Below are 12965 nucleotides of genomic sequence, written 5' to 3' on the forward strand. Positions count from 1 at the left end.
TAAACAATAATTTCTAAATGTTTCCCGTACCATGTGAAAATCATTAAAATGTATGTAAAAACAATTTTCTAATTCAAAATTCATAGAAGTCCCCTTAAAAGAATATTTGTGATAATCAAATAGAAGTTAATCTTGAAACTAATTTCTAGTCAGCTTCAAAACTGCCTTGTGATTAGAATTCCCTGGCAGGTTCTGTTCCAAGCCCTGGTTCCCCTACTCCCCTAGAATAGAATGCCCACACTTACATAAATTTTGCAATGTCCAGCTCCACTCCCCTCTGCTCCTTTTCCTCCCTGGAAAAGTCGCAGCCTAAATTACTACTTCCTCTGAACATTTAGCGTCTACTCCCTACCTGGCTCTTAAGACAGTACTACTGGATACTGTAATTCTAATTCTCACGTCTCATCTCCCCACCACTGGGCTGTAAACTTGAGGAGGCTAGGACTTTACATGTTACTTTTTATTTCTAAACTCATTTAACGAAAAGCTCTGCACAAGGTATAATCTTAGAGTTCAAGGCAATTTTGCTAATTATTGTTCCGACATATTTCCCTACTCTTAAGCCCCTTGGGGATGAGGCCTTAGTAGTCAAAGGACCCTACAGTGAGGGGGAAATGAAAAGTGATCAAAGTAATAGAGAGGCAAAAGGAAAAAAACTTAAAAAGAAATTAAAAAAAAAAAAAAAAAAGGAAAGGGTTAGGAGTTACTGGCTTCTCCAAGAGACCCAATCCTATCACCTTCAGTGAAGATCCTGGCCTTGAAGTCAGGCAGCGTCCCTTTCCCCTAAAAATAGCGAACCATCAAAAAGAATAGGTGAGGCTGGGTGCAGTGCCTCATGCCTGTAATCCCAGCACTTTGGGAGGCCGAGGCGGGAGGATCGCTTGAGCCCGGGAGTTTGAGACCAACTTGGCCAATACAGCAAAACCCTATCTCTACAAAAAATACAAAAATTAGCCAGGTGTGGTGGTGCACACCTGTAGTCCTGGCTACTTGGGAGGCTAAAGTGGGAGGATCACCTGAGCCCAGCAAGTTTGAGGCTGCAGTGAGCAGAGATCACACTACTGGACTCCAGCCTGGGTGACAGAGCAGACCTCGTCTCAAAAAAAAAAAGGGGGTGGGGGGATGGGGAGGTGAGAATATGGAAAGGTGGAGAGAACAGGTGATCACCAGAGCTGGAAGAGGTCAAGATCTTTCAAGTTTTCTGATTTGGAGGATCAAGGTGTAATGAAACTTAATACTTATTGTGTACCAACTACCAGGCACTTTACATGTGCTATTTGTCACTAGAGGCATTTATCATTTTGGCGGCTTGCAGGCTACTGGTATCTCTGGAGGCTAAGCAGTAAAAGAGGAATCAATCATGGAATCAATCCCAAGAATTCTTTGAGGAAGACTCTAGGCTTGACCTAAAAATCACAAGTCAAGTGGTACTTCAGGTTTCCAGATTTCCCAAACCAGTTTGGCTAGGAATTACAAAGTGAAAACTGACCAGAGGTTCAGAACAAAAGCAGAGATAAACACAGCTACTATGGGCCCATAAAAATTTTTTTAAATAATTTTTTTTTGAGACGGTGCCTTGTCCGTCACCCAGGCTGGAGTGCAGTGGTGTGATCTCGGCTCACTGCAAACTCCGCTTCCCGGGTTCAAGCGATTCTCCTGCCTCAGCCTCCTGAGTAGATAGGACTACAGGTGTGTACCACAATGCCCAGCTAATTTTTGTATTTTTAGTAGAGATGGGGTTTCACCATATTGGTCAGGCTGGTCTTGAACTCCTGACCTCGTGATCCGCCCACCTTGGCCTCCCAGTGTGAGCTACCGTACCTGATCAAAAATTAAAATTAAAAAAAAAAAAAAGCAGAGATGAGCATCTGAATTTGAGTAAAATGTTCAGTAAGTCCAGCATATAAAGTGCAAGAGAGTCAAGAAATAGTAAAAATACTGGAAATATTAAATACTTGTCAAGACCACTATAAACTTTAATTTACTTCTCTAGGCTAGGTAAATTACCCATTTACTAAAAATACAAAAATTAGCTGGGCATGGTGGCATGTGCCTATAATCCCAGCTACTTGGGAGGCTGAGACACAAGGACTGCTTGATCCCAGAAGGTGGAGGTTGCAGTAAGCCAACATCACGCCACTACACTCCAGCTTACGCAACAAAGGGAGACTTAGTCTGGAAAAAAAAAATTATTTTTAGTTTGTAACCCCAGCATCTAGCAAAGGGAATGGCACAGAGAAGGTGTTCAATACTTTGATTAAACGGAAAATATGAATACTAAATAACCTCTGATTTCATTTTAGCTAACACAGTACAGAAAAGTATACTCCATTCAGTGACTGAACTGAAAATTAAGTTCTTAAGTGTTATTTCTGAGGTTATTTTGTTAATATGGTATAAAACTGTTTAGCATTTCCGTTTAAGAAACTGGAACTAGAAAAATGAAACCAGAGTAAATATAACCATTAGCAACTCTTATATACAGTTCCTTCATTTCTAGTCTGTCCCAGAAGGTAGTGGTGGAGGAATACGAAGTTTGCCTATATATTATCAACAAAAATATCTTTTACCTTAAAATTTTAACTCATAAGTTCCTACATGCAGTTTAGTATGCTAAAATTGTTCCTCTTCCTACTGAACTACAAGCCAAATTCTACTGCAATAAAAACTCCTATCAAAGAAATAGATTTTTGGCTGGGCACTGTGTCTTATGCCTATAATCTACCGGACTTTGGGAGGCTGAGGCGGGCAAATCACCTGAGGTTGGGGGTTTGAGACCAGCCTGACCAACTTGGCGAAACCTGTCTTTACTAAAGATACAGAATGAGCCAGGCATGGTGGCACATGCCTGTAATCCCAGCTACTAGGGAGGCTGAGGCATGGGAATCCCTTCAACCCGGGAGGCAGAGGTTGTGGTGAGCCAAGATCTCGCCATTGCACTCCAGCCTGGACAACAAGAGTAAACTCCATCTCGAAAAAAAAAAAAAATTTCAACCTCAACTAAGCATAAGCTTAGAATTTTCAATAGTGACTTATTTCAATGTTTCTCACCCTTTATTTCATCATTGTTCCCTTAAGAAGTATTTTCAGATTTTTTTCAATTACCTTCTCCCCCAAGAAATCTTAATATGACAGAATATACTATATATTTGTACACTGTAAGTGTATCTTTTTATACATAAAAATCACTTAGTAAGTAAATGTATTAAGTAAATTTAATAAGTAAAGCTACTTTAATAATATTAATTTACTTAATAAAGTAAATTATGGTTTGTTTTTGTTTTCTGAGACAGTCTTGGCTCTGTTGCCCAGGCTGGAGTACAGTGGTGAGATCTATGCTCACTGCAACCTCCACCTCCTGGGTTCATGCGATTCTCCTGCCTCAACCCTCCTGAGTAGCTGGCATTTCAGGTGCACACCACCCCACCCGGCTAATTTTTGTATTTTTAGTAGAGACAGGTTTTCACCATGTTGGCCAGGCTGGTTGTGAACTCCTTGTCTCAGGTGATCCACCGGCCTCAGCCTCCCAAAGTGTTTGGATTACAGATGGGAGTCTCTGCACCCAGACAGGGTTAAGTAAATTATGTATTCTTAATGTGAATAATGTCAATGTACTGAGTGACTGCCAAATGCCAGGCTGAAATATTTGACATCAAAAAATTACACAACAGGCCAGGTGCTGTGGCTTTTGCCTATAATCCCAGCACTTTGGGAGGCTGAGGCAGGCAGATCACCTGAGGTCCTGAGTTTGAGACCAGCCTGGCCAACATGGCGAAACCCTGCCTCTACTAAAAATACAAAAAGTAGCCGTGCATGGTGGCGAATGCCTGTCATCTCAGCTACTCAGAAGGTTGAGGCAGGAGAATCGCTTGAACACAGGTGGCGAAGGTTGCAGTGAGCATAGATGGCACCACTGCACTTCAGCCTGGGGTCAGAGCGAGACTCTGTCTCAGGAAGAAAGATTCTAGAACAGCAACGTAATTTAGTTTTGTAGTTTACTATATTAGCTTTGATACACAGAACTAAAACTACATGAACTTAAAGATAGACACGTTCTTCAGAGCATCTATACTTAGTAAAAGGCCTCTCACAGAGCATGTGCTCAATAAACATCTGATGGATGGAAACTGTGAGAATCCTAGATGTATGGTAATCCTAGATTAGAAGCAGTTACACTGCTTCTAAAAGTCATTTAGCAAGATGAGTACCTCTAGCCAGGTCACAGAAATGTGGACTTCATAACTCAAATCACTTAAAATTCAACTTGCTACAATCCTGGAAACCTGGAATTTTCTGTAGTTTATTTTCAGGAAGAAAAAAAAAAAGATGAACACCTTAAGCTAAAACAAACAGTTCCTGTTCAGTAATTTTTAATCTTCCTGATTCACTAAATGCTTTGAGTATCTAATGAAAGCTCTGCCCTCTTTCCCCAAGAACGCACACATACAATTGCAGAGTATTCACAGAGTTTCTAAGCTCCATCTGTTGACTCCAGTTTAAGAACTTCTCCATTAAAGGAATATGTAAACCAAATACAATGCATTCAGTTTAAAAATAAATTATTTTTTTGTTTAAAGTGTTATTCTTAAAAGCTACCAAAAACATCCTTTCTGGCAATACACTGTACTTTAATATTAGTTGTTTTTTTTTTTTTTTTCAGATGAGAAGTTTACCAAACAGGAAGAGAAACAGCCTATGTTCCAAATATATCTGTTATACCTAAGTCAAAAAACTCAAAATGTACTGGATTACATTATAATACTGCACAATGCAACTGAAACAGGTTGCAGTCTTCCCAGCTTTGATAAGAGAAACCCAAAGTCACAAACACCAATTTTAAAATAAAGCCAGATTTCCACCTTTGGCACTCTGTCAGCACACTTAATAAAAGGCAGCAGCATGGCGGGGCATGGTGGTCATGCCTGTAATCCCTGCTCTTTGGGAGGCCGAGGCAGGCAGATCACTCTAGGTCAGGAGTCTGAGACCAGCCTGACCAACATGATGAAACCCCATCTCTACTAACAATGCAATAATTGGCCAGGCATGGTGGTGGACGCCACCCATGAGGCAGGAGAATCACTTGAACCCCGGAGGCAGAGGTTGCAGTGAGCCAAGCACTCCAGCCTGGGCAACAAGAGCAAGACTCCGTCTTTTTAAAAAAAGGAAAGGGAGACTCACAACATGAAGATAAAATCCTCTAAACAAAGACTACAACATACTTTGATACTATATAATCTGATTAGCGGCAGTAGAAAAGTTATGCTGTTAAAAAGTGGGGGGGATTTGCAAAGATATAAAATAGTGTACAGCCAAAAGTTTAACATGACATACATAACAGAACAAGCGTAATGCCTGATGCCTCCAAGGTCTTTAAGATTTACATGTAAGCTGATATTATAAAAGTGTATTTTTTAAATATCAGAAAAACCCCCCAAATATTTCAAAATCTCATCAAAATAACTTCAAAATACAATTATTTTTGTTTTGTTTTGGTTTTTTTTGAGACGGAGTTTTGCTCTTGTCGCCCAGGCTGGAGTGTTGTGGCAAGATCTTGGCTCACTGCAACCTCCACCTTTCAGGTTCAAGTGATTCTCCTGCCTCAGCCTCCCAAGTAGCTGGGATTACAGGTGCTTGCCACCACACTCAGCTAATTTTTGTATTTTTAGTACAGACCGGGCTTCACTATGTTGGCCAGGCTGGTCTGGAACTCCTGACCTCAGGTGATCCACCCACCTCAGCCTCACAAAGTACTGGGATTACAGGCATGAGCCACCGTGCCCCACCCTCAAAATACAATTCTAAAAGGTAAATTCAAATGCTCCATACAAGAACTCTCAGGTAGTCCAAAATTAATAAATATTAGTATAACTTATGAGTTAGAGAATATTTTGACCATATTGTAAAAGAATCCCAAAGCACTGAAAAGTAATTTCAACAGTATAAAATCCTGTTGAAAAGGTATAAGCAGGCCAGGTGTGGTGCTCACACCTAAAACCCCAGCACTTTGAGAAGTCAAGGAAGGAAGATTGCTTGAGGCCAGAAGTTCAAGACTGGGCAACATACTGAGATCACGATCTACAAAAAAATTTTTTTTTTAATTAGCTGGGCATGATACTGTGTGCCTATCGTCCTAGCTACTCAGGAGACTGAGGATGGAGGACTGCTTGAGCTCAGGTGGTTGAAGCTGCCATAAGCCATGATCACACCACTACACTCCAGGCTAGATGACAAAGCTAGGCAGTTTCAAAAGAAAAAAAGTACAATCAAATGGTTTAATGAACTTCAAAAACTAACATTTGAGATCCTGTGTATTTCATACCTGCGTTTAAACATCTGAAAAAAATAGGTAAAAATGGAAACTTTTCGTCTGGGCACAGTGGCTCACGCCTGTAATTCAGCACTTTGGGAGACTGAGGCGGGAGGATCACAAGGTCAGGAGATCGAGACCATCTTGGCCAACATGGTGAATTCTCGACTCTACTAAAAATACAAAAATCAGCTGGACGTGGTGGTACGTGACTATAATCCCAGCTACTCGAAGGCTGAGGCAGGCGAATCGCTTGAACCTGGGAGTAGGAGGTTGCAGTGAGCTGAAATCACGCTACTGCACTCCAGTCTGGCAACAGAGTGAGATTCTGTCTCAAAAAAAAAAAAAAAAAAATTCAAATCTTTCAAAAATATGAGGGGAATATTTGTATTGGAAATCACAAAATTCATTAAAAACTCAGAAACCTTTATAATATTTTAAATTACTAAAACTCAGCACATCTGGAAATTCTGAATACTTGCTGAATGAATTTCTCATTTACAGATTTAATATGTAGAGATAGTGGACATCACTGCATGTATAGAAAGAAAAATGGGCTGGGTGCGGTGGCTCACACCTGTAATCCCAGCACTTTGGGAGGCTAAGGTGGGTGGATCACGAGGTCAGGAGTTCAAGACCAGTCTGACCAATATGGTGAAACCCCATTTCTAATAAAAATACAAAAATTAGCTGGGCATTGTGGTACACACCTGTAGTCCTATCTACTCAGGAGGCTGAGGCAGGAGAATCACTCGAACCCGGAAAGCAGAGGTTGCAGTGAGCCAAGATCGCGCCACTGCACTTCAGCCTGGGTGACACAGCGAGACTCCATCTCAAAAAAAGTGTTACGTTATATATCTTGATCAGTATTATACTTCAAAATAGTGACCTTGAGAACTTTATTCCAAAAACGGAACACATCTTTGGAGCCTGTGTAAAAGTCACATGAAAGTCAGTTCCATCATTTTATTTAAACTCAATTATTTTACCCCATTACATATTATTTACCTAAAGCACCTACTTATTTTTCAAGATGTAGAGTTAAGTTACTCTATTACAGTTCTTGTCTACAAGCATTAGAAACATTAGTAACTGACTCTGACTATCTTTAAAAAGCAACTTTACTGGAAGGCTGTTGAAACTCGCAAAACTGAAAGATGACTGGAAAATCAGGCTGGAAAAAAATAGTGCCCATAGACCAGAGAAAGCAGCTCAAAGAACCATGCCAAAGAACAGTCTGATCCACACACGGACATTACTCTGGAAAGATCTCCAAAAAACCCTGTATCTTAGAGAAAACATTTGATTGGACAAGTCTGGCTGCACAACAAAACAGTAAGGGAAAAATATGTTTCAAGAGTGCATCATGGTAATCCCAACACTTTGGGAAGCTGAGGCGGGAGGATCACTTGAGGCCAGGAATTCGAGGCTACAGTGAGCTATATCTCACTGTACTCCATCCTAGCGACACCACTGTACTTATCTCACCATTATACTCCATCCTAGCGACCGAGCAAGATCTGTCTTCTGGGGGAAAAAAAAAGACCAGGCGCAGTGGCTCATGCCTGTACTACTAGCACTCTGGGAGGCTGAAGCAAGAGGATAACTTGAGCATAGGAGTTCAAGACCAGCCTGGGCAATGTGGCTAAACCCTTGTCTTTACAAAAAATAAAAAAAATTAGCCAGGCATGGTGGTGTGTGCCTGTGGTCCTAGTTCCTCAGGAGGCTGAGGCAGGAGGATCACTTGAGCCAAGGAGGTTGAGGCTGCAGTGAGCCAAGATCACACCACTGCACTCCAGCCCGGGTAACAGAGCAAGACCCTGTCTCCAAATTATACTTGGCCACTGAAAATAATTAAATCTAACCTTAAAAAACTAAGATTTATCAGCAATGAAGACATTCAAACATATATCACATCAGTTATTTCTGGTAATTCTCAATAAAGCATCCTGAAAATATTCTATTGAAGGCACCTATGGAATAAACAAACACATATGGAAAGGAAAACACCTGCACTTTGCTGCCCCTCCCCCTCAAACACAGGGGCAATTAGAGAAATACTGCTAATTATTTGGAAACTGATTTAGGTGTAAAGTATTTGCCATCCTTTCTGTGGCCTTTGAAGAATTGCTTAAATACCTATGCACTAATTCTCTGCCCAAGTGAGCATCAAAATCCTCTGAGGGGCCTAGGCATCCTTGTTTTATAAACACAAAAATAAATATCATCGGTAAAAAAAAAAAAAATCTGAAATGTGTAAAGAGTAAAAAAAATCAATCACAATGACTTTAGACTCACCCGTAACAGGTAATCTGAAGCCAGACCATCTGTTTATTCGAAAACTGAAAGTTCTGTTCAGTAAATAGAAGAGGGGGACTTGACTCAGAATATGTCAATTTTTTAAATATTATAAACATGTTAAAAATACACTGGTGAGACAATAAGAACAAAGGACAACCTCACACAATATGGATCTCATGTTGAACAAAAATCAGATACAAAGTACAAAAAATGAGGAAAAATTAATCTATGCTGAATTCTAATATTAAGCCAGTGGTTACCCTCGAGGAATGGGTAGTGACTGGAAAGAAATTCAAGCAGAGGGCTAGAGCTGCTGTTTCTTGCCCTAGGTGCTGGTTTAACAGGTGTATTTGGTTTGTGAAACTTCATCACCCTTTAAGTACACTTTTCTCCTGGTTTATTATTCTCCAACAGCAAAATTTTTTAAAGCCAACACATGTAAATTACTAAGTCTGTTTTTTCTTTCAAAAATCAAGGAAAGCCTGGGCACAGTGGCTCAGGCCTGTAATCCCAGCACTTTGGGAGGCAGAGGTGGGCGGATTACTTGAGCTCAGGAGTTCAAGACAAGCCAGGCCAAGGTGGTGAAACCTTATCTCCACTAAAAATACAAAATTCAGCTGGGTGTGGTGGTGCACCTGTAATCCCAGCTACTCAATCCCAGTCACTCGGGAGGCCAGAGAATCACTTGAACCTGGGACTGGGAGGTTGCAGTGAGCAGAGATCGAGCCACTGCACTTCAGCCTGGATGACAGAGCAAGACTCAGTCTCAAAAAAAAGTAAATTAATTTCACCATTTAGCAATTTCTTAAAATTTTTTCATTGTTTTGATGTCAGATAAGGTTATTAGCTCACATATATATATGAAATATTTACAACATTAATGACTTGCCTAAAGGTAAATTTTAGCTTTTAAATGTCTTAGGAATATCCACATTAAAAAGATGAATGCTAAGTAAAAATAAGTCAAAGCGATTTATTAGCATAAATGCCTAGGCTCAGGATAAGAGAGCAATTCTTGCCCCCTAAAAAGAGCCTCCCAAGGGAAAAATATATGAACAGGTAAGTTGACAGGCTGGTTATTAGAGTGTAAATACATGAGTTGGCTTGATGGCATAAACCCTGTAGTCCCAGCTACGCAGGGCAGATGGCTTGAGCCCACAAGTTCGAGTGTGGCCTGGGCAACATCTTGAGACCTCCATCTCTAAAAAAAAATTTTTTAAGATGTGATTAAATAAATACATATATCCATATAAGCTAATCCTTAAAACCAAAACCTAAAACAAACAAACAAAAATCCCAGTTGTCCCAACTCCACCCCCCAACTCTCTGGACTTGACTACAAAAATGGAGAAAAAATTTCCCTACGTGGTGGCTGATCAGGAAGAAATGCTCACGATCGGCTAGCAAGCATCTGGACCTAAGCCATGACAAGCAAAGTATAGTGAGTGACTCTTGATGCAAAATAAACAGAACACATGGTTTCAATTACCTGCCAAAGAACTTTAAATTGTCTCAATTATGTGAGTACTGTTAAACTTCAACAAATTATTTAGATTATCTTCCTGAAAACCAATCACTGAAAAACAGCATGTTAATAATAGGTTTTAGCTTAAACATTTAGAGCAAGGGTGTCCAATCATTTGGCTTCCCTGGGCCACAATGGAAGAACTGTCTTGGGCCACACATAAAATACACTAACACTAGCAATAGTTGATAAGCTTTAAAAAAAAATTGCAAAAAAAATGTTTTAAGAAAGTTTATCAATTTGTGTTGGGCCACATTCAAAGCCATTCTGGGCCACTCGTGACCCACGGGTTGGACAAGCTTGATTTAGAGTAATATGTACTTGAAAAAACAAATAGGTACTTTCTCACTATAATTTCAGTGTGACTCAGAACACCAAAAGCTAGTTTTTTTTTTAAGTTTTTGTTTTCCATCAAGTTTTATCCACATAGAAAAGTCTCAAAAACTGTAAACCAAAATGTTCACTCAAGAATATGTTTTAATTTTGTTTTTGTATTTTCTAAAATGTCTACAATGTTACTTTTGTCCAAAAAAAATCTTTATGGCCCGCGTAGTGGCTCAGACCTGTAATCCCAGCACTTTGGGAGGCCGAGGCGGGTGGATCACTTGAGGTCAGAGAACAGCCTGACAAGGTGAAACCCCGTCTCTACTTAAAATACAAAAATTAGCTGGGTGTGGTGGCGCGCGCCTGTAATCCCAGATACTCCGCAGGCTGAGGCAGGAGAATCGCTTGAACCCAGGAGGGGTAGATTGAAGTGAGCCCAGATGGCGTCATTGCACTCCAGCCTGGGCAACAGAGCGAGACAAAAAAAGAAAAGAAAAAAAAAGACAAATGTTTATAATCAAGATTCCAAATTGTGAAGCCTAAAGTTGAGTATTTTCTAAAAATTACATTACTAGGACACTATACACCTAGTTTACTTTTTCATCCAAAGAACAAGGAATTTCACATACAGTCTGCTTTAACATCACAACTCAATCATTAAACAGGTTCAGCGCCCCTTTCACAGTCAGAGGAACATCAACTTTTCTCAAGATTACTGTTATTAAAACCTGAGAAATGGGAAACCAAGACACCGCAGATGCCCTAGACCTAACAAGCTAACCTTCAGTTCATCAGATTTTTAAACATCAAGGGTCCATAACAGTCCATATAAAACTCGCCTGTATCTAGTAAGTTTCAGCGACGTAGAAAGATTACGTTGTTTCGTAAAACTTTTTTTGCCCACCTTCCTGAATTTAGAAAACTTTCTTAAACTCAAAACACAACATTGTGTCCGACTCTAAAAACGTGCTATAATTTCCAAGCTAAGATAAAACAAGCTCTGGGACCACCTCATCATACATGATTCATACAATATTCATTTATCTGACGGTATTGCACGTGTGTCTAAAAACAATCATTTTTGTAGACAAATATAAAAAATACGCAAAACGTTAATTATAAAATCTAGAAAGAGTATATATGTGTATGTATCTAGCACTTTTTCAACTTTTCTGTGTGTGAAAATTTTGGATACTGAAGTGAAAACAAACGCTTTCAAAGTCAGAATACAAAGAAATATTTACTGCAACTTCAACACACCTGAAGCGTTGAGGCCTTCCATCAACTCACAAACCTACATTTCAAGCACTCCATGAAAAAGCCCTTTCTAAAAACAGCAAGACTTTCAGATTAATCAACTGACAAAATAGAAAAGCGATACTAATCTCTCACCCAATGCAAGTTCACCTAGAAAGTAATTTACCAGGAGGTTTCATGAGAATTTTGATTTAACTTTACTCAGTAAGAGCTTTTCCATTACCACTTCGCCTACATTTTTCGTAATTCCCAACAGCACACTTTAACTCAAGAAAAAAAAATCCCCAGCAAGCAGATCTGGACACCCCTCCCAGGTCCTAAAACCTGCAAAAATCCGAGAGTTCGTGGCGCTAGTGGCTCCAGGTGTTTCGGTTTCCCGGGCCGTCTCCGGGTTGGATTTGCACCGTGGGGTCTACACGGGTTAAAAACGCGGAAAAAGGTGACGAAGAAATACAAACTGTCAGGGTGTCGAAATGGAACGAGCGACTGTAAGGAAAAATCCCAGGCATCTCTACTGGGAAGATCTGGAAAGCACCCGCCGCGCAGGGGGTCAACTAACTCCTACACCGCTCGGGGTCAGCTGAGCGCCACCGGGCGCGGGCTCCGGAGCTAGGAGGGCAAGTGCGCGGGCCGGAAGCGTCGGGCGCTCACCTGGCACCTACCTGGAGCTCACCTGGCGCCCGGGCCCCGCGCCGCTGGCGCCCGGGCCCCGCGCCGCTGCCCCCCGCCCTGCCCGCCGCGCCCGCACCTCGCGGTCCTTGAGGCCCAGCAGGAGCACTTCCTCCATCAGGGTCAGCCGCGTTTCCTTGGAGTCGCCCTTGTCCTCCTCGTCCTGCTCGTCGCGGCGGCTCTGAGCGTCGTCCTCGCCGCTGCCGGCGCCGCTGCCTGCCGCCCGCTCCTTGTCGGCGGCGTTGCGGGAGGCCTCGGTGCGTCGCTGCACCAGGCCCGAGCTGCGCTGGGTCAGCGAGGTCATGGCTCCAGCCGAGGCGCCGAGCCGGGCCGAGAGGGACGCGGGACCGACCGGGTCGCCCTCCTCCTCCCCGCGCGGCCTCCGACCCGGGTTTCCGGGTTAAATCGGGACGCCGGGGCGACGTCCGTCGGCAGCGGGGCCGGGGCCAGTCATGAGGAGAGAGGTCAGGGCGAAGCGGGCTGGCTGAGCTTCGGCGGGGCAGGAGAGGGGCGCCTTCCTACCTGCGGCCGCGGCCCCCGAAACAGCCCGAGCTCCGAAGCGGAGGCGGCGGCGCCTTTCCA

General features: G+C 42.0%; 1 protein-coding gene across 1 annotated transcript in view; it reads right to left on the reverse strand.

Annotated features, from left to right (window-relative positions):
- GOLPH3 (golgi phosphoprotein 3) overlaps positions 1 to 12687 on the reverse strand; it is a 44751-nt gene extending 32064 nt beyond the window's left edge. Inside the window, exon 1 of the mRNA XM_012459931.2 lies at positions 12463 to 12687. Within this exon, the coding sequence (XP_012315354.1) occupies positions 12463 to 12687 (225 nt within the window). The remainder of the gene's footprint in view (positions 1 to 12462) is intronic.
- Positions 12688 to 12965: the final 278 nt, after the last annotated feature.

Source organism: Aotus nancymaae, unplaced genomic scaffold, assembly GCF_030222135.1.
Source record: "Aotus nancymaae isolate 86718 unplaced genomic scaffold, 86718_ANA_hifiasm-v0.15.2.pri h1tg000014l, whole genome shotgun sequence".
Lineage (NCBI taxonomy): Eukaryota > Metazoa > Chordata > Mammalia > Primates > Aotidae > Aotus > Aotus nancymaae.